The sequence below is a fragment of the Alligator mississippiensis genome, chromosome 9, assembly GCF_030867095.1.
Source record: "Alligator mississippiensis isolate rAllMis1 chromosome 9, rAllMis1, whole genome shotgun sequence".
Lineage (NCBI taxonomy): Eukaryota > Metazoa > Chordata > Crocodylia > Alligatoridae > Alligator > Alligator mississippiensis.
Genome location: NC_081832.1, coordinates 5125506 through 5144340, shown reverse-complemented (window position 1 = coordinate 5144340; position 18835 = coordinate 5125506). Strand labels below are relative to the sequence as shown.

At 44.5% G+C, this 18835-nt stretch overlaps 1 protein-coding gene across 3 annotated transcripts in view; it reads left to right on the top strand.

Annotated features, from left to right (window-relative positions):
* The window catches only part of SLCO4A1 (solute carrier organic anion transporter family member 4A1), a 39447-nt gene extending 21760 nt beyond the window's left edge, over nt 1-17687 (top strand). For all 3 annotated transcript variants that reach the window (XM_014609491.3, XM_019484459.2, XM_019484458.2), the window contains 9 exons: nt 112-233; nt 1296-1407; nt 6044-6198; nt 7033-7228; nt 7534-7693; nt 8326-8495; nt 8874-8938; nt 9843-9991; nt 12989-17687. In XM_014609491.3, the coding sequence (XP_014464977.1) occupies nt 112-233; nt 1296-1407; nt 6044-6198; nt 7033-7228; nt 7534-7693; nt 8326-8495; nt 8874-8938; nt 9843-9991; nt 12989-13138 (1279 nt within the window). In that variant the 3' untranslated portion in view covers nt 13139-17687. The remainder of the gene's footprint in view (nt 1-111; nt 234-1295; nt 1408-6043; nt 6199-7032; nt 7229-7533; nt 7694-8325; nt 8496-8873; nt 8939-9842; nt 9992-12988) is intronic.
* Nucleotides 17688-18835: the final 1148 nt, after the last annotated feature.

Sequence of the window (18835 nt, the reverse complement as noted above, 5' to 3'; positions counted from 1 at the left end):
GATGCTGGGCCCAGGTTCTCCAAGGTACTTAGGTGCTTGTGTCCTGTTTATTTTGAAATCAGTGGGTGGTTGCAGCTCTTAAAAACCTCTCCCCACTTTCTTTTTTTACAGAGTTGATGTAACCCCAGATAACCCTCACTGGGTTGGGGCCTGGTGGATAGGATTTCTGGGTGCCGGAGCTGCCTCCCTTCTCATTGCCTTCCCCATTCTGGGTTACCCTCACCGGCTGCCAGGTACCTGCAAGAGAAAATCCTAACTTTGTGGTTTGAAGGGGAGACAGCAGTGTTTCGTCTGTAGTTTTTCTTTCACCTAAGTTGTCCCTGCTGCTGTTGTCACCAGGACCAGCCTCACTTCTCACTCTAGCATTGTCTGTGCTCAGGGCCCAGGTAAATTCCCTGCTTTGCATTGGAGCAATGCATTGGAAGTGAATTACCGCAGTGGGGCAGCACAGAGGAGCATTGTTTTACTGCTATTAGCCTGCTATTTACACCGCCAGTAAATCTCGCAGCCAGGCAGTTATGCTCCAGGTGAATTATATATATTTGCGGCTGTATATACAGGGAACAGGAGACAATTTCCACTGTGCATTTGGCTCCTGTTAAGGTCTTCTGTAAGCCTCAGTGTCCCACCACCCCCCTCCAGCCATCTCTGCCTTTTGTCATTTGTTCTCATTTGCTGGACCCTTTAAAGTTAAGGTGGCGTTTCCTGACCATGGTGCACATGTGCACAGTGTTTTCATGTTCGTTAGCTCGTCCATGCCGGCTCCTCCTGTTTTGAGATCTACCGGACAGAGTGTTGCTCTGTTGGATGGGTACCAACGAATGAGGAAACAAATCGGCTGGGAAACAACTTCTTGGGTTTCTTAAAGAAGTTATGTTCCCATCTCATGCCCTGCTGACCTCAGCCTTTCTCTACTGGGTTCCCATACACCAGGAATAAATAGCTACCTGTTTTTTTTTGTCCGTGCAGAGGAGAAGCGGGGGAGAGGAAATAGCAGGAGATTATTTAAATAGTTCCCAAATCCTCTTCACCTACAATAGGAGTAGAGCGCGTGCTGCTTTTTGGCCTGGCTCGGAATTGGTAAAATATTTGCACCAAAATATGCCCCCGGGAAGAATTTCTTAAGAAAATAGACTCCCATTTCACAGGCAGACTTTCCTTAAGCACCGGCTGACTGAGAGCAGGGCACACTCGGTATCACAAAGTACATTCTTTTCCTCTGTGAATTTGCTGCTGGCGTGGCCCCAAGCCCTTGTTTCTCATGCACTCTCGGTTTCCTCCCTCGATGTTTCCAGGATCCCAGCGTTACATTGTCATGAGAGTCTCCGAGGCTCATCAACTGAAAGACGGGAGCCACAAGACCGCGTCGGACCCCGACTTTGGGAAAACAGTGAAAGATCTGCCTCGGTGAGACCTGCCTCTACTTGCATGACATGGAGAGAGCTCTTCACAAAATTAGGGGGGAGATGGGTCCAAATTCAGTTGGCTGCCTGTGGTAGCACTTAAATACCAGGCACAATCCTATGTTGTATTGTCCCGTGTCTCTTCATCTCCTTTCTTCACACTCCTTCCACTTTAGACCGCTTCCTGTGATGACCTTTCCCCTTTTCTTGCTCATTAGTCTAATATTTCCATTTCAGATTGATTGCCTGATGTTCCAGCCTTAGCTCTCCATTTCCTTTCTATTGTATTTGTTCTTTCCTTGCTTTTCTTCCCCCACCCCACTCTTCCCAACCAGCCTTTTTGTGTTTTTCCTTTTATCTTTCACAGTAACATAGCCATGGCAGACTTTATGAATATAGCACCAATCTTCAGCTCTCTGTTGAGGCAAACACATGCGTGCACACACATCCAGTTTGAAAGAAAATTGTTTGCTGGGATAAATAGCAACAAATAGCAACTAGCAATTATCTTATATAAATAAAGTGCATGTAACATCTTCCTTCTAAATGCCAGGATCTCTTTGTGCTGTGTTTGATTTGCACGTAGCTGAAGGAGGTGGCACAAAGGAAGTGTGGGTGTAGTAAGCCCCTATGATCCCTAGTTGGGAAGTCATTACGTGTTATCAGAGTGCACGATTGCAACAAAAGCATATCACTCTATTTTAGTGAAACACATAGGAGCTGGATGTTGGAGAAATGCCCTGTATTGTCTGTAATGAGCTTCTGGATGGAAGCTGAGCTCTCAGTCAGTAAATGCAAGGTTATTTCTCAATCCACTTGGAGAAGCATTCCTGGGTAAAACCAGTGTGTCTGCACGAGGTCAGACACACACAATGCAAACCAGGACCTGTTGCCAAGCTGCTGCTAAGGATCAGATGTGAATTTTAAAAATATTATCTTCCTCCTTACCTGAAGGAAGAATTGAAACAAAAGTGCAGAGTAGAAATGTACCTCTCACAATAGTCAACCTTTATTGACTCATGTCTCTAAGCAGCTATATTCATACACACAGCCATGCCAAAGCAAGGAGAATTGCCTGCAGCTCTCCTAGACAGCAGGGTGAATTAAGTTTGGTGAAAAATATTACTCAACAGATTTCAATGCTGTTTTTAAACGAAATTCTTGACCAAGTGCCATTTTCTAAGGTCAGGCGTTATTCTCCATATGGAAATTTAAATGTAAAAACTGCATTTAAGTCATGATAAAACTACAGCGATTACCAACACTAACATGGAAGTGAAGAAAGCTGAGTCCGACATTCAGCGTTACACACTCTCTGAGGGCTTCGCTCTAACAAAACTACCAGAGATCCCAGGTGGATGTCAATCAAAGAAAGCAAGCAAGATCAATTCATCTTTGCTGAACATCTCTTAATGTGTCTAGTCCCTGAGAAACATATGGCAAACAGCTAGAGAGGGCTAAACCAGGTCAGATAAAATAAATGCCAATCTGGACCCAAATGGGATTTTATGTACCTTCAGGGTCTAATAAATTCTCCCTTTTCTAATTAAAAAAACCCCAGAGCAAAAGAACAAACACAACCCCATATGTGTCTATTTTCTGGGTCTGATTCAGAGGAGAATCTCTTCTAAGGGCTCCTATTAAAGAACAGATCACGTCTTTCCGTGATGCAGCTATCCATGCATTTAGATTACAAGGACAAAGGACAATTTAATTTTATAGGAACACCCTTCTTGTTTTATGTTAAGCAGGGGCCTGACTTCAGCATGGTTATGGTGGGGAAGGAAGCTACTGCTCGGTGTGTAATCCAAATTGGCTTGTTTTGGTTCTTAAAAACATGCTATTTTTCACAGTCTGTTCAACCAGCAGCAACCAGAAATACCACCCATGAAAGCAGATTTTTTTGTTGCCTGTCCCCCTGGGCATGTACCACTCTGGTTGTGCACATGAAAGATCCCCTGGTGCAGCACAACAGAGATCCAAACAGAGAGGATAAAAGAGACTCCTATTGCAGATAAATAGCTGCAGCTCAGAGAAAGGGAGCTTTGTCCTAAATTAGATAGACATCTGCATTTATGGGGATCTCTCATCCGTATATCGGGCACTAATCTCCAACACAAAGAAGGTGGTCCACATTTCAGTCCTTCCTGGGATTACTGGAGGGACGAGGCTGGTTTACATGCCGGTTTGCCATGGCATTTATTTTGGAGCGAGAGACAGTGTATTTACTTCCCTGTAGTGCTTTGTAGTCATAGTATTTTTGAGAGTCCCTGCCTCTCACACACTATGGGCAAGTAAATTAAAAAAGAGAAGGTTTTTTTTAACAACCCTATATGACATTACATTATTATAACCCATTCTCTTGACGCTGCACAGTGTCTCAGGTGATCAGACTCTGCCCAGGCTCTAACAGCCTCAATTAATTCAGCATGAGGGAGAAGTACCTGTCTGAGTAAAGGTTGCAGGCTCAGGCCCTGATGGAGAGCAAACCTTCTCCCAAGACAATGTTAACCTTCCTTGTTTCCCTTGGCTTCAAGAGCTGAGGGCATTAACTCCCGGGGTTTGTGCAGCATCTGAATGCAGTGACATTCAATCAGCATCAAGGGAAGAGCTCCTACCGACTTCAATGGGCTCTCTGTTGGGCAGCACCTCTCAGGTGGGCCCTCCACCTGTAAAAAAGAGAAAACAGAGCCTCATCTGGTATCATTGGAGTTGCTTTGATTTACCACCCCATAACCTCCCCTTTGCAAGGGCTTTGAGGCCCCGAAATGACCCCATGCTTTTACTGCTCTATTTTCTCTTGAACTGGATACGGTCACAGCAGCCACACAAGTCAGCTCATCAGTTGGCAGCTCTGTAAAGTATATCTTCCAGTCAAGAGATTAGGCATTACTCTACCAAATAAAAGGCAGGTGCTTCTGTTAGCTTCTTTCAAGGGGAAGATGGAGTGTAGAAGACAAAAGGTCGTCCCCAAAACAGTGCTGGATTCAACTGGCTCTAACAATTACAGACACCTGCTCTAATCTAGTCCCATGATATCGAATTGTAGGAATTTCCCCTCTTTTAAAAAATTTTTGGCTGCTTGGGTTTGATGAAGTCATTTCGTTTGCGTGGGTAAATAACTTGTAAATCCCTCTATTCCAAGGCAGACGCTTGCTGGCTCTGACGACCAGCTGTATTGCAGCGGCGTTGTCCCGATGGCGGTAGCAGTCTCTCCCACGTGCTAAGCAATAGTCAAGCAATTCTTATATATGCCTTTAAAAAACAATCCACCATAACCGTCTGCAGGAAAAGCTGTTACAGGCCAGATCACCATTACTCCAGACAAAGGCAGTTTGTTCCAGCTGCCAAAGCAAGACTTTGTGTAACCCTGAAAGCAGAGCAGTTGCTCCTCTGTATAAAGTTACATGACAGAATTTCAAGCTAGCTACTAAAGAAATCCCTACAAAGCAATATAAATTCACGGTCAAATATCTGAGAGAGAGGAGAAGAATTGAGACCATCCAGTGTGCCCCGGGCTTTTTCTGCGTCCAGGCGAAGGAGCATGCCTGGCTCTTCTTTCTGCATCTAAATGGCACTTGGTAAATTGTCAGGAATATCGGGTTTCTTCTCATAAATCTGAGTTAGTCAAAAAGAAAATGTATCTGCTACACAGACTAGCAAATCTGGAAGTAAAACTGTGTCTGGTTGTCAGAGCGGTTTTACAGCAGGGTTGCTGTTTTATAGCAGGAAGGTAAAGTCTTTATGAAAATGCTTACTGAAGAAGAAAAGGTTTGCCTAATGTCTCCTGTGAGCTGATGAAGCCTGATCTTCCTGTTACAGCACTGCGAGAAATAAAATTTAAAACCCACCTTGTTTCCAGTTACCTTAGTTTTACAAAGATTAATACACACTGGTTGTCCCTGGCTATTTCCTATGTTAGGCACATGGGACCTGGGTTATTCACCCTTCAGGGCTAATTCTTTACAGAGCACCCCTGCTTTAATCACCTTGCATTGGAATTACTGTTTGTGGTCAGGCCCTGAATTTTCAGAACTAATGCCATTTAAAGGACCTTGAACTTGCATCATCTCCCTTTGTGCCTATGGGACTTGAAATACCCATGATTGCACGATTGCAAGAGGGACATGCCAGACCCTGATAGTGCGAGACAGAGAGGCCCAGCAAATGCATTCACAAAAACATCCAGGTGCCCAATAGAGGAAAAAAAAAATCCAGCCTATAAATGAATAGGGATGTGAAAAAAAACATTGATAATTCCCTAAACCATCAATCCCACTTCACAGGCCAGCTACTGATTCTCTTCTTGCAGGGAGCTGCTTTGTGGAAGCATTTCATGGCATGCATTCAGTTCTTCCCACACTTTGCAGGGTGATAAGGAGGGTGGGATGTGTCCTTGGCTCCCTGCACAGGCTGGCACAGCTGAGTCAGCATGGGAGGGGAAAACACTGCCTTTTTTCCCACATCTACAGCATTCACTTCCCTTTTTTCTTTCCAGAGAAGTGGAGCAGCTGCACTTCATCCTTTCTACCAGCTCCATCTGGACCTAAGATTTAAAGAGACAGTAGTGGTCTAAAATGGTGCTGTGTGAACCTGTTTCAACCTATTTGTCTTTTGCATGTGGTTCCTGAATTCCCCAGATCAGTCCTGCTGCTCCTGAAGAACCCCACCTTCATCTTCCTCTGCTTAGCTGGAGCCACTGAAGCCACGCTCATAGCTGGGATGTCAACCTTCGGCCCCAAATTCCTCGAGTCACAGTTCAGTTTAAGTGCCTCTGTTGCTGCTACGTATTTTGGTAAGGAAACGAGCTCTGTGCGGTGTCCCCGTCTGTTTTACAGTGAAAACCCCGTGACCAAGAAGTGGATTATTTTCACAAGGGTGGCAATTAAGGTCACAAAATAGTCTAGTCGTTACTCTCTGTAGCACTTTTAGAATCGGGTTATCATCTGGAAAGTCATAGGATGCAAATGGCCCTTTCCTACCCAGCAGGTCTGCTCTGTGTGTGGATTCAGTTACATCTATTCGCATCAGTAAAAAAAAAAAAAAGCTTTTGCTGTTCTTGCACCTGCTGGGAAATCCAGTCAAAAGGACTGGGAGGCCGGCTCCTTTCCCAGCATCACTAGGGTCTTGTTAATAGGAGCTGCTCAGTATCGCTGAAGTGCATCTGAGGATGCTTTCGGCGGCTCGACTTTTATTGTTGGTGGAAAGAACCCAGCTTGGCTCCTTTGCTCATGCTGAGGTTGAATGTCTACGAGTTAGTGAAAAATGAATGTGCTTATCACCGGGTGTATGTAGAGGCCTATTTGATCTGAATTCAGCGAGGCACAATAGCCGTGGAGTCCCGCATTGCTGTTCTTGCAGTCACTCTGTTGAGCAGATTTCCTTGCTAAGCAGAACATAAGTCTTTATTTTTTCCAATTTGGGGCCAAGCTTTTCAAGCCACGGGTGAAGGCAGAATCGATCCTATGATTTTTGTCTCAGTAGAGTCCACTAAACCCCCACGGAGAAACAAGCACAGCCAGTGGTGCAGAAGGGCAGTTGCTGTGCACGTCCTCTGTGCTTAGTCTAATCAGACCAGCAAAAACTCCCTGCCTTGACGGTTATGAACTTGCTTCCCTTCCTTGTCTAGGTTACCTTGTCGTGCCGGCAGGGGGAGGAGGCACCTTCCTGGGAGGCTTCTTTGTGAATAAATTTAACCTCCGCTGCTCAGGAATCATCAAACTGTGCCTGTGTTGCACCCTATCGAGTCTGCTGGCCATTTTCATCTTTTTTATTCACTGCCCTAACATGCCTATGGCAGGAGTAACGCAAGCGTACGACGGAAGGTAAGCTCAGCAATCCCCGTTGAACTTGGCTTGCTGTGGGATGGTGTTGAAACATGAATCAGTGGAATAAAATCAATTCTCTGATTAATACCAGTGTGAAGAAGAATAGAACATAAGCTATCATCTGGCAGGGGTGCAGGGCCAGTCTGCCAGGCATGTAAGACGGCGCACATGCACTTTCAGGATGCATTAATATGCTCTGTCCTATACACCTCTGTCCTCTTCTCCTCTTATTCCAGCCTGCCCCCCCACCTAAAAGATGCTCTTTAAGGACCCGTTGCTGACTAACGTAATGTTTCCTGCAGTGTCTTGCCTGGAAGCAGTGTGAACCTGACTACAGCCTGCAACGCAGACTGTGACTGTCTAAGGGAGGTTTACAGCCCGGTCTGCGGGAGCAACGACATCATGTATTACTCTCCCTGCCATGCAGGGTGCAAAACGCTATCTACCAGTAGTAGCCAAAAGGTATGTTTGGAAGACCCCCTGGCAGGGGCTTGCAGGGAGCATGGACAGCCTGAGCTCTGGTTGGCCTCAACAGAGTTGTGTTAAAAGTTTACAGGAAAGAGAAGTCAGGAAAGAGTCAGGCTCTAGCTGAGATGCAGGTACCCATGGGAGGTCTGTGTTTCCGGGCACTGATCTCATCCGTAAGCTTCATTTTTAGTTTTGCATTTCCAAACTTCCTCGTGTAAGTCTGTCAGCACAGGGCCAGATTCTGCTCCCACCTCCCTGGCCTATAGCCACTGTAAGTGGACAGAAATCAGCAGCGGGGCTCTTGTTTTTCATGGGTATAGCTGGAAATTGCCTTTAGCTCACCAGATGCATGTGATTTCCATGCTGCCAGCAGACTGTCCCACTCTGTGCCCTTACTTCTCGAGTTGTATTCCCTGCATATGTCCAAGCATGTTCACACCATGTGTTCACATAGCTTCCAGAGCTTCGAGCAGTCTCGTGAGGTTCATGACATGTATCCTGATGCTGATAGGGCCCACTAAAGGGTTAATCCAGCCTTGCCTGCTATATATTTCAATGCGAAGCCCTGGCTTTGATGATAGAAATGCCATCTCTGTGAGAAAGTGAGGAGTTTTTCTGTTTCCCAGGTTTACCAGGAATGCAGTTGCATTCTGGGGAACACCACCGATGTTGGCCAAGCGACGGCGGGGAAGTGCACCTCCTCTTGCCAGACAATGCCCCTTCTCATGTGTCTCATGTTCGTTGTGATTCTCTTCACGTTCCTGAGTAGTATCCCTGCTCTGACGGCAACTCTTCGGTAAGGAGGGGCGCCTTCTTGTTTGCCCAACACAGCCGTTGTTTCGGCGAGAACGCACATATTGTCATCTCTGCCTAAGGACAGAGCCTGCTTAAAATGACATGCTTATCGGTATGTTGATGATATCTGGCCAGATGTTTTTCTTCGTCCTGCTGTAAGCACCAATCTGAGGACTTGAATATTTAAATAGTCCATTTACATGCTCAGAAAGGTGCTTCGATGTGCAGGTACTCCTCTCCTCCCAAAATGTGGATGGCAGTTTTGCTTAAGGCAAAGCAGGCCAGAAAGCATGCTCCTTCCTCATCAGAATTCACCGCTTCATGGGGTTGCTGGGACCGCTATTCACCATACCAGTATTTTTAACTTTGTCTATCCTAGGTGTGTCTCAGACAGACAGCGATCGTTTGCACTAGGAATCCAGTGGATTGTAGTAAGAACTCTAGGTATGGCATGAAGGGAATGGGTGTATAACGTGTATTATCTATCGTTTTTTGTTGAGTACGTGTTATAGTTGCATCAAGGTACCAAACACATATAGGTGAAAACAGGGACATTGGGGGTATATGATGCTTAGGGGAGAAAAAAAAAATCCTCTGCGCATCTACTTAATTCATAAAAAACCCAATGCTGTTTGCATAAAATTTGCAAATGAAAAGAGAGCTAAATATAGCAAGTAGATTGCTCATTGTAAATAACTCATCTGGCTGTCGAGATAGAGAACAGCAACGCTTCCTACAGTTTGGCTAGCTTGTATTTACTCTTGTAATCCTGGCAGTGATGGGGCTTTGAATTCTTACAGATGTCAAATGTTGAACTGAGGTCCCGTTTTAAGCTTCTGTGTGGGATGTTTTGGTGAAAACGAAAGATCCCTTAACATGTTGGAGGCTCGACGAACACTTCGTAGAGCTTGTTCGAGCCCAATAACCTCCTGCCCATGGCAGAGGACTGGACTTGATGATCTTACAGGTCCCTTCCGGTCCTTTGAGTCTATGACTCTGTTTTAGAAACAGTAAAAAATAACAACGGGGTTTTAGTAACATTTGCTCATTCTAAGAACAAATGGGGTTGTGTTGGCCCGTTCTCTATGTCTATCGTCTGTAATCCATTGCTGAGCTCAGATTTTACAAAGGGTCAACAGGAATTGGTTGTTCAACTCTGAAATATCACATATTTGGGGTACTTAAGCCCTTGGACTCTCTCAAATATACCAGCCAGAAAGGTTGAGACGTTAATTTACCCCATCGCTGTTTCATCAAAGTCTGACCCGTTTTTTGAAAGCTTTTTGGGTTGCTGTGAAGAGGACTGCTAGACGTTATGTAACCGAAGCTCCATTCTGTCTTTGCCCAGGAGGTATTCCCGGTCCTATTGCCTTTGGTTCGATGATCGATAAATCGTGTCTGCTTTGGCAGGACCAGTGTGGAGAACAAGGTTCTTGCTACGTTTATCAGAATTCGGCCATGAGTCAACATACTCTGATCGCCGGACTTGTCTACAAGGTGATGCCCGCTTACCGTCTCACTTTTGGCAATAGAGAGCTTCCTACCTGTAAGAGCAGTAGAGCAATAGAGAGCTGTCTCAGGAAACTGGAGGATCTCCCGTACTGAGGGGTTACAAGAAGATGTTGGGAAGGCAGCTGACTGGGATGGTTTAAGAATAGCATAGCCCGAAGTCCAGATCACCAGGCAGAGGGCATAGGCAGATCACTAGGCAGAGGGCATGGGCAGATCTACAATTTTGAAAACAGGGGTACAGATGTTAAGGTGCACCCCCCCCCCTCCCCTGGATCTGCCCCCAGACCCTAGAGCTCCTTCCAATCCTGCAATTCTCTGAACTGTCCTATAAAAGCATCTATTTTGTTGTTCTGACCATGAATGTGACTTTTATATCTTCACACAAGAAACAGTATGAAAACAGTGCTATTCCCTAATATTCCATTTATTTATCATAATTTGTCCAAGGCTGTGTCCTTGGACCTGTATTGTTCAACATCTTCATCAATGATGTGGACATTGGAGTCAGAAGCGGGCTGGCCAAGTTCAGTGATGACACCAAACTTTGGGGCAAAGCATCCACACCTGAAGACAGGCGGGTGATCCAGGCTGACCTGGACAGGCTCAGCAAGTGGGCAGATGAGAACCTGATGGTGTTTAACACCGAAAAATGCAAGGTTCTCCACCTTGGGAGGAAAAACCTGCAGCATCCTTATAGGCTCAGCAGTGCTACGCTGGCTAGCACTAGGGATGAAAAGGACTTGGGTGTCATGTTTGACCACAAGACGAGCATGAGCCTGCAATGTGATGCTGTGGCTAGTAAAGCAAGCAAAATGCTGGCTTGCATCCATAGATGCTTCTCGAGTAAATCCCAGGATGTCATTCTCCCACTGTACTTGGCTTTGGTGAGACTGCAACTCGAGTACTGCATCTAGTTTTGGGCCTCACAATTCAAAAAGGATGTGGAGAAGCTTGAGAGAGTGCAGAGGAGAGCCACGCGCATGATCAGAGGTCAGGAAAACCAACCTTATGATGAGAGGCTGAGAGCCATGGGACTCTTTAGCCTGGAAAAGCACAGACTCAGGGTTGATCTGGTGGCCACGTATAAGTTCATAAGGGGTGTTCACCAGGATCTGGGGGGACATCTGTTCACCAAAGCGCCCCAAGGGATGACAAGATTGAATGGTCACAAACTCCTCCAAAACCGTTTCAGGCTGGACATAAGGAAGAATTTTTTCACTGTCCGAGCCCCCAAGGTCTGGAACAGCCTGCCACCGGAGGTGGTTCAAGCGCCTACATTGAACACTTTCAAGAGAAATTTGGATGCTTATCTTGCTGGGATCCTATGACCCCAGCTGACTTCCTGCCCTTTGGGCAGGAGGCTGGACCCGATGACCTTACGAGGTCCCTTCCAGCCCCAATGTCTATGAAATCTATAAAATGTAATAACTCCTCAGGCACCACCATTCCCTTGATTCTTCTAGATTATTTTCCAGGCGTAATATTTCCCCTCTAAAATTTTTAGGGAGAGAAAAAAAACGAACCTTACAAAACCTAACAATTATTGAAATTGGTCTTTTGAGAAGTGGAGTTAAATATATAACTGCAGTCTGTTCGCTAAATTGTCATGAGTCACCATGATCAAACTGAAAATAAGAGTAAATAACCATTGCTGGAAAATGTTGTGATAGATCAGCTGAATATTTCAATATTTATGAGCAGAAGGCATCATTTTCAATTCAATCCAAATCGGCCCTTTGCCTGCAGGTCACAACAGAGCTCGGTAGCTGCTATGAGTAGGCATTTGGGTAGCGATTCTGCTATATGCACCAATTGGGAAAATAACATAGGCCAGAGATGGCATAAATCCCTATTGCTCCATGCAAGCTGTCCATGCCAGGCGTTTTCAGTAGCCATCCCAGTGCAACCCTATGTCTTGCTACCCCTGGAGCTTCCTGACTCATGGGGTCACGTACCCCACAATCTCTAGCCTCTCTTTATCTGCTCAGTAAACATCTTCTGACAATGAGCTCTTTAAAACCATGGACTTGTCCAATGATTAATTCACAAACTCATCGACTCAGCAAGCTGAGAAGCAGAAAGAGAATTGTGTGGGATAGTCAAGAATAGCAGACCTGCCCCAAGACGTTCAGACAGCCTGTGTCATAACAGGATACCCAAGCTACCAGAAAACCACATAATGGTACCATTTTAGACAATCTCCTTTTCACATGCAGCGTTTGATGGTATCTGAGGAGGGATCCTGCCTGGGGCATTCGGATTCGGAGCATTTCCTGCAGTCGACTACAGTTTATACAAGAGGGTTATGTTCAGTTCAAGGGCAGATGTGCGATTAACATTTAAATCTGATTCTCAGCATCATTGGAGACTGTTAACTGCGGTCTACTGCTGGTGCTAACAGGTATAGGTATGCCAGCAGCCACTGGCGCTGCCTGTATAACATAGCCCAATGCAGAGCCTGAATATGAATAGCAAGCGTGTTTGTTATTTGCCTTATGAAAAGTGCTATTCACACGGGGATGAACACTTCTAGAATTAGGAGTTGGGACCTCCATCTAGGATCATCTTGTTTTACTGACTCTATAGGATCAAGAGAACTGTGGTCCTCAGAGATTTCAAGCCAACTCTTAAAAAGCACTCGAGAGCTACACACTATGATGCTTTGCAAGCGAATCTCTTCCTCGGCTTTATAGGAGCCCCAAATTCTCCCCTACAAATCATCTGGCTGAACCCTTGGAATATGCTCCAGTGCTCTTACTCTTTCACCCTGCTAGGTTTTCTCTTAAGATCAGGCTGGGTCCATGTGGGAAGGTGGGGGCAGCAGTGTAACTCCCTTGACACAAGAAATGCTGCAGCTTGCAGAGTTGCTCTGCTGATTTGCACCACCCAAGGATCCAGTCCTTGGTTGGTACCTATGCTAAGGGAGTGGTGGGTTTTATACGTGGCTCTAACCATAAGCTGGGGCTGTTTTGATGGCTGCAGGTGCTTGGAACCGTCTTCTTTCTGCTGGCATGCTTACTTTATAAACCACCTACACCAGAGTCCCTTCCAGGCAGCTCAGATGCATCAGAAAATGGTAACAGTGACCTCCAGGAGAACAGATCTTCAGTCCAGACTGAGATGGATGTATAGCACTGTTAATACCGTGAGAGACTTATTCCCAGCCTAAGAACATATCATGGAAACTGGTTACTGTGTCTGGTTTTTATTGATATTAATTTCCTAACTTTCCTTCTTTTTATTTAAAGAAAAAGAATCACTTGCCTGGTTTGGCTGAATGTTTCCTTAACAGCAGAAAGCATATGTGAAGATGCGTGTGCTAATGCCATACACTGCAATTTCATTTTATTTAAAGAAGGGCTACCCATAGTTTCCTACCACTCCTATAAGAAACTTGAGCCAATTAATCAGAAACCCAGCATTCCTCTACAGGATCCAGTCCCAGCTGGTGTAAATTTGCTTTCATTCAATTCAAAGAAGAGCATTTGCACTCACTGAGGACTTGGCCCATATACAACATACAATATACAGTCAACAGTAGCTAAGGACTTTGGTTCAGATGTTTGAGGGCTGAACAAACGCCTGCCCTCACGGTATCCATCTGCATCGCAAAGAAGAAGTCTGGCCCTGAAGCTGGGATATGCAAAGCAAGGAACAGACACAGTGACTTCTTTCTTCCTTGAACACATACAGCAGGCCTTGTTTTCTATCTGCGTTCAACCCTTTGGTTCATCTAAAGAAGATAGTTCATATTACCATGCAATGAAACAATGTTTAACACCAAGGATTACTTGGCTGATCCATCAATGGACTACACACACCACCCTATTGAGACTCTACCAGCCCTGGCTATTTTAACTGTCATTACCCAGTCATTTTACACCTACCACCTCTGGTTTTGTGGTTCGACTTGCAGTATAATTATAATCTTTATTGGTTTGGACCTCCCTTTTTCTGTAAAGAGCTGGACTTCACCGCTCTTGTTCCCTTAGACATTCTGTTGTTGGACACAGAAACACATGAAATATGGATCTATGCAATGTTTGCTTTGTCTGCTCAACAAAGACATTTGTTTTTAGGTACAAGCAGAAAAATCCAAATGAATTTATTTTTTCTTTATGCTGCTAGTCTGGGGCACCTAACATGGTAACACACTGTACTGTATAAGGGGGCTAAGGGCCCAGTTTCTCGGCTGCTGTAAATAGACTTAGCACCACTGAAGTCAATGGAGCTATGCTGAATTGTGCCCGTTGACAATATGGCCCATTGTTTGAAAATGTCTTGGCCTAGATTCTCCAAAAAAAAAAAAAAGGGCGAGGAGGGTGTTTAAATTTGCCCTTGCAGGGCCAAATAACAGGATTTAAGCCTCTGACTGACAGATTTATGTATCTGTCTTACTTGTTCCTCCCAAATCTGATCATTCAAAAGATGATTTTTTGTGTCTGCAAATGTTTGCACAATCAGCTCTGTGTTAGTGGTGGGTGGAGGCCCCCTTGGCGATGTTGGCCAACCCTATGCTGTGTTTAGAATGACAGGGCATTCACTCTTGAGCTGTTTAATTGGCACTTAACTTTTACCGCAAGGTATTTAGAATCACTGTTTCTGTCACGATTTTGTATGTTTGATACATTTTGTTTTCCTAAAACCAGGATGCGGGTTGATCAGCTGGTTTGAGTTTGGGATCGTAGGACCAAATGCACTCCGAGCACATTCCAAGCCCGTGCACAGGTGGCCCCTTTAAACATGGGTATCTTGTTCTAAGGAAGGGAGGATTTAGGGTAAAGGTAAATCTGGGACTCGCGTGAAATAATCTATCCTCTCGGTGGCATTCAGCGAGTGGGTTCTGTTGGGAAGGTTACCCCTTCCATTCACAAATGCTCCTCTGCCAAGGTCAGCTGTATACCTTGCCAAAAAGCGTCGCTGCCATTGAAAGATGTATTTTAGGACAGAGAACCACTGGCTGGACACGGTCCACCCAGTAACCATTCTGCCAGAGCCAATGAAGTGTCTCCCAGTATGAGCTGCTCTGTCACAGCCAGAACAACCGCTCCCCATCTCAGTGAAGCCCTTACTCGATGTATGCAGAACACGTGCAGATGCAGCGCTTCGGGGATGGTGTCTTTCTGCAAGCGGAGACCCTACAAAGTGAAAACCTGCTGGTTCCTTCACTTATTTTCAGCACTTGTGGAGATTTGAAGGAGCAGAATTAGTCCCAAAGAGATTAACTCCAACAGCACACCAAAAAAAGAAATAATTATTTATCATCTCCAACAGTTTTATTAGCCAGCTGTAACCAAGACAACCACTATCTGCAAGAGTCCATCACTTGTTTTCTTCTCAAGGGTATTACACTCGGCAAACCATAAAGACTTTGGACCGCAGCGTTCTTTGGGAAGGGAGAGTTGCACAAATGTATTTTAGTAACATATTTTGTGTATAACTATTTATAAAATTAGACATTTTTTAATATATTTCGCCTGATGCATCACTAGTATTTCTCATGTGGAATTGGCTTGTATTGTTTCATGATCAAATGGCAAAATACTGGTGTTTTATTACGTTGATGTGCGAGTGTGGAGTCTTGGTTTTGAAAAATTAAACGAGTTCCTATTCAGGTGTCATTTATTCCATGTTATGAATGGGAAGTTTTTATTTGGGGGAGGCCATTCTCCAGTCTCATTTGAAGTATAATATTCCTGTGAAGTGACAGAAATATAATCCGTATTTCATGGGGACTTGGAATGTGTCTTCCATTGACTCCAAATCATTGACTGATGCTTTTGAGGCATGACTTTGAATTCATTTAGCCATGGCTATAAGGTACCCAGCAACTGGAACATGAGCCTAGATACCTACCACACCCAACGAAGCCAGGGAGAACGGCAGGGTTGACCACCTCCCTGGACAAAACTCTTGTGTGTCCCATCCCATTCTTTGGATGGTGGTTGAAAGTTTGATTCACTACAGTTTTATATCTCTCTTTTTTTTTAATGATTATCCCTTTCTTCTTGAGCTGATGGAGGAAGGTTATGCAGGGAAGAGAATGTTCCCCCTGGATGCAACTGCTTGCCATGCAAGTATCTCTCAATGGTCAAATCGGGCAGCCATGTGAAAGAGGTGGGTCTGTTTTAGAAAGGTTTCAAGCAGGTTTACGGTTTGAGATTGCAATCCAACACAGGCTGGAGACAATGGAAAGAGTCTTGACTTGTGGGCACGAGATGAAGTTAAGTGTGAGAAGACACTTCTGATGAGCTATCTAGTTGTGTTTCTGAAAAAGGCCCATCCTGCCATCTGTGCTCTCTGGGCTCGTCTAGTACCTTCGGAGTGGTGGGGGAAGGTGTCCCTGTGGTATGACGCCACCTCATACTAATGAGCTCCAGTACAAAGAAGTCTGATTGGCGTGTCGATTAGATTGCCTAAATTCTAGGTTTCTTCTTCGGGTGCTACGCCTAGAATAAAACTAGGTTTCTTGGTACAACTCGTTTCTTGATGAGACAGTGCATGGAAGGCAAATGGCAGTCTCCCCAACCCAACTCTAAGGGGAAAGCTAAGAACCTTTGGTCAAAGATTTGTGTTGAAAGTAGGACCAAAAATGTGGATTTTTGTAGAAAAGATGGAAGTGGGGCAAGCCCATACACAAGCCAGGCAAACAAAGCTTTAAGGTGCTTCTGATCTGAGCAGAGTTTTTCTCTTCTTTATTCCAGCCCAGGGGAGCTGTGAATGTAATGATGAATACGATTATTTTTATAAACTGGGCTGGGATTAACTGAGAGTGCAAAATATTGGGCAATGGAGCTACTGCACCTACTGTCAGCACAGGACGGTGCCTCTGCTCTACGCATGAGTAGCAGCATCTGGCTTCCGGGGACAACATGACATTTAAGTTATCAAAGAAGAAGAATGAAATGAGCAACATTAGGACCACACTTATACTTGCATGAACCCAGGGTAACTCCGTTCAAGCCTGGGAAGTTACTCTGAATTTCTACTATTGTGAATGCGGTTCAAATCCAGGCCACATCCTACGTATTTTCACTTCTTGCATTGTTTTCTCTCTATGCATCATGCAGTTCAGATTAAGAAAAAGAAACCACAAGGGATCAAGTTACCCAAAAGATATGAGGCAGAAAGAATTACTAGTAAAGAGATGAAGCTAATGAGTTCTTTGTTAAACAGGAGGAAAAAAGCAATTGCAAAATGAACATTTTGTTTGGAAACTTCCAGGAGAATTTAAAATCTCATTACAGCAAAGCTTCAAAGGTTTGTATTTCTTTGCAGTTTTCCCCCCATGAATTGTTTTGGGCCCTGACCCTGAAAACAGCCATACACACAGACAAAACCTTCAAGCCATCACTTCTTGTGAGTACGAAGGTTTAGCTCACATTGATTTGAGTCAATTAACAATTACACCTTTTAAGAGCTTAGGTCATTGCTCGCTTCACTTTTTCTTCTTCTTTTTGATTAGAAGAACCAACAAACCGGCCTTGTTGGAGTTGATAGCCCTCTCCTAGCCCTTGACTGTGTAAAGCATGGCATTTGTGAAATATGGTGTGCAGCACAGAGGCATTAGTAGATATAAAACCGATTGAATCTTAAATGCCTTTGACATCCATTGCCCATATTTGTAATATGGAAATATTGTTTTTTGTATTGGTGCATCACAATAAACTATTGAAATTAAGTGTGTTTGCAACATTTTTATTTTGAAAAACCGAATGCTGATTTCCTGGTGCACAGTTGGCTCCGTGTGGCAGCTACAGTTAAATTACAGCATGTGATCAGTGCTTTGATTGTGTTACCCACTATGGCATCCCATTACTGTCTTTGGACTAACTTGAGAACAACTACATGCCAAGTACATTTTATCCTCATATTGTTGGAGTATTCTAGGTTGATCAGGTTTGCGTCTTCAGACTTTCTCTTCACAAATAAAACTTAAAGCAGCTCCTTCAATGTCATAAAATGCCTCCTTCAGATGCTTTAGTTAGGCTAAACTGCACAATCTCTAGCTGAATCCAAATTTTCCACCCTCTCTAGGTCCTCTAATCCTATTATTCAGGGATGGTGAGATCTGGGGTCTAGGACTGGTGCTTTAATAGAGGCACAAGCCTAGTGTAAATGTTGGATGTGGATCAAAGTCTGGATGCCAGGACTTACCTAAGTCTTAGCTGGAACAGTTCCCTGTACTTTAGGGGAAAAGTACTTACTTTCAGTACTGTTTTCATGCGTCACCGCTGAGTGGAGCCGGCTGCCTGAATTTTTCAGACCTGGTCTAACAATATCAACATATTCACTGTTTCTGAATAGGAAGGCAAAAAATCAGGAAGAAACTCAGAGGAACTTGTGCTATGGAAACAAGAACGAAAATTCTCAAAGAAAACTCCAAAACGTACCTATTTTTGACTTTTTTTGTTTTTGTTCCATAAAAAATGACATGTGGTTAACATCTCAAAGTCAATCTTCCCAGATCATCATACTTTGAATGCCTTCAGGAGAAATTTGGACGTTTATCTTGCTGGGATCCTATGACCCCAGCTGGCTTCCTGCCCCTGGGGCAGGGGGCTGGACTCGATGATCTTCCGAGGTCCCTTCCAGCCCAAATCTCTATGAAATCTATGAAATCATCATCTCTATGAGACTCAGACTGGTTGAAACAACCTTTGAAAGTCACAGAGCCTTGTATTCCTCTGAGCTCGTCTCTTTGAAAAATATATTCATGGCCACATTGGAGGTGTAGTACGTATGTCTTGCACTGTTTGCAGTTTCCTCGCAGGTAGCAAAGGCCCCGTTCCACCCATTTTCAGTCCATCATGTTCCCCTCATTTTTCA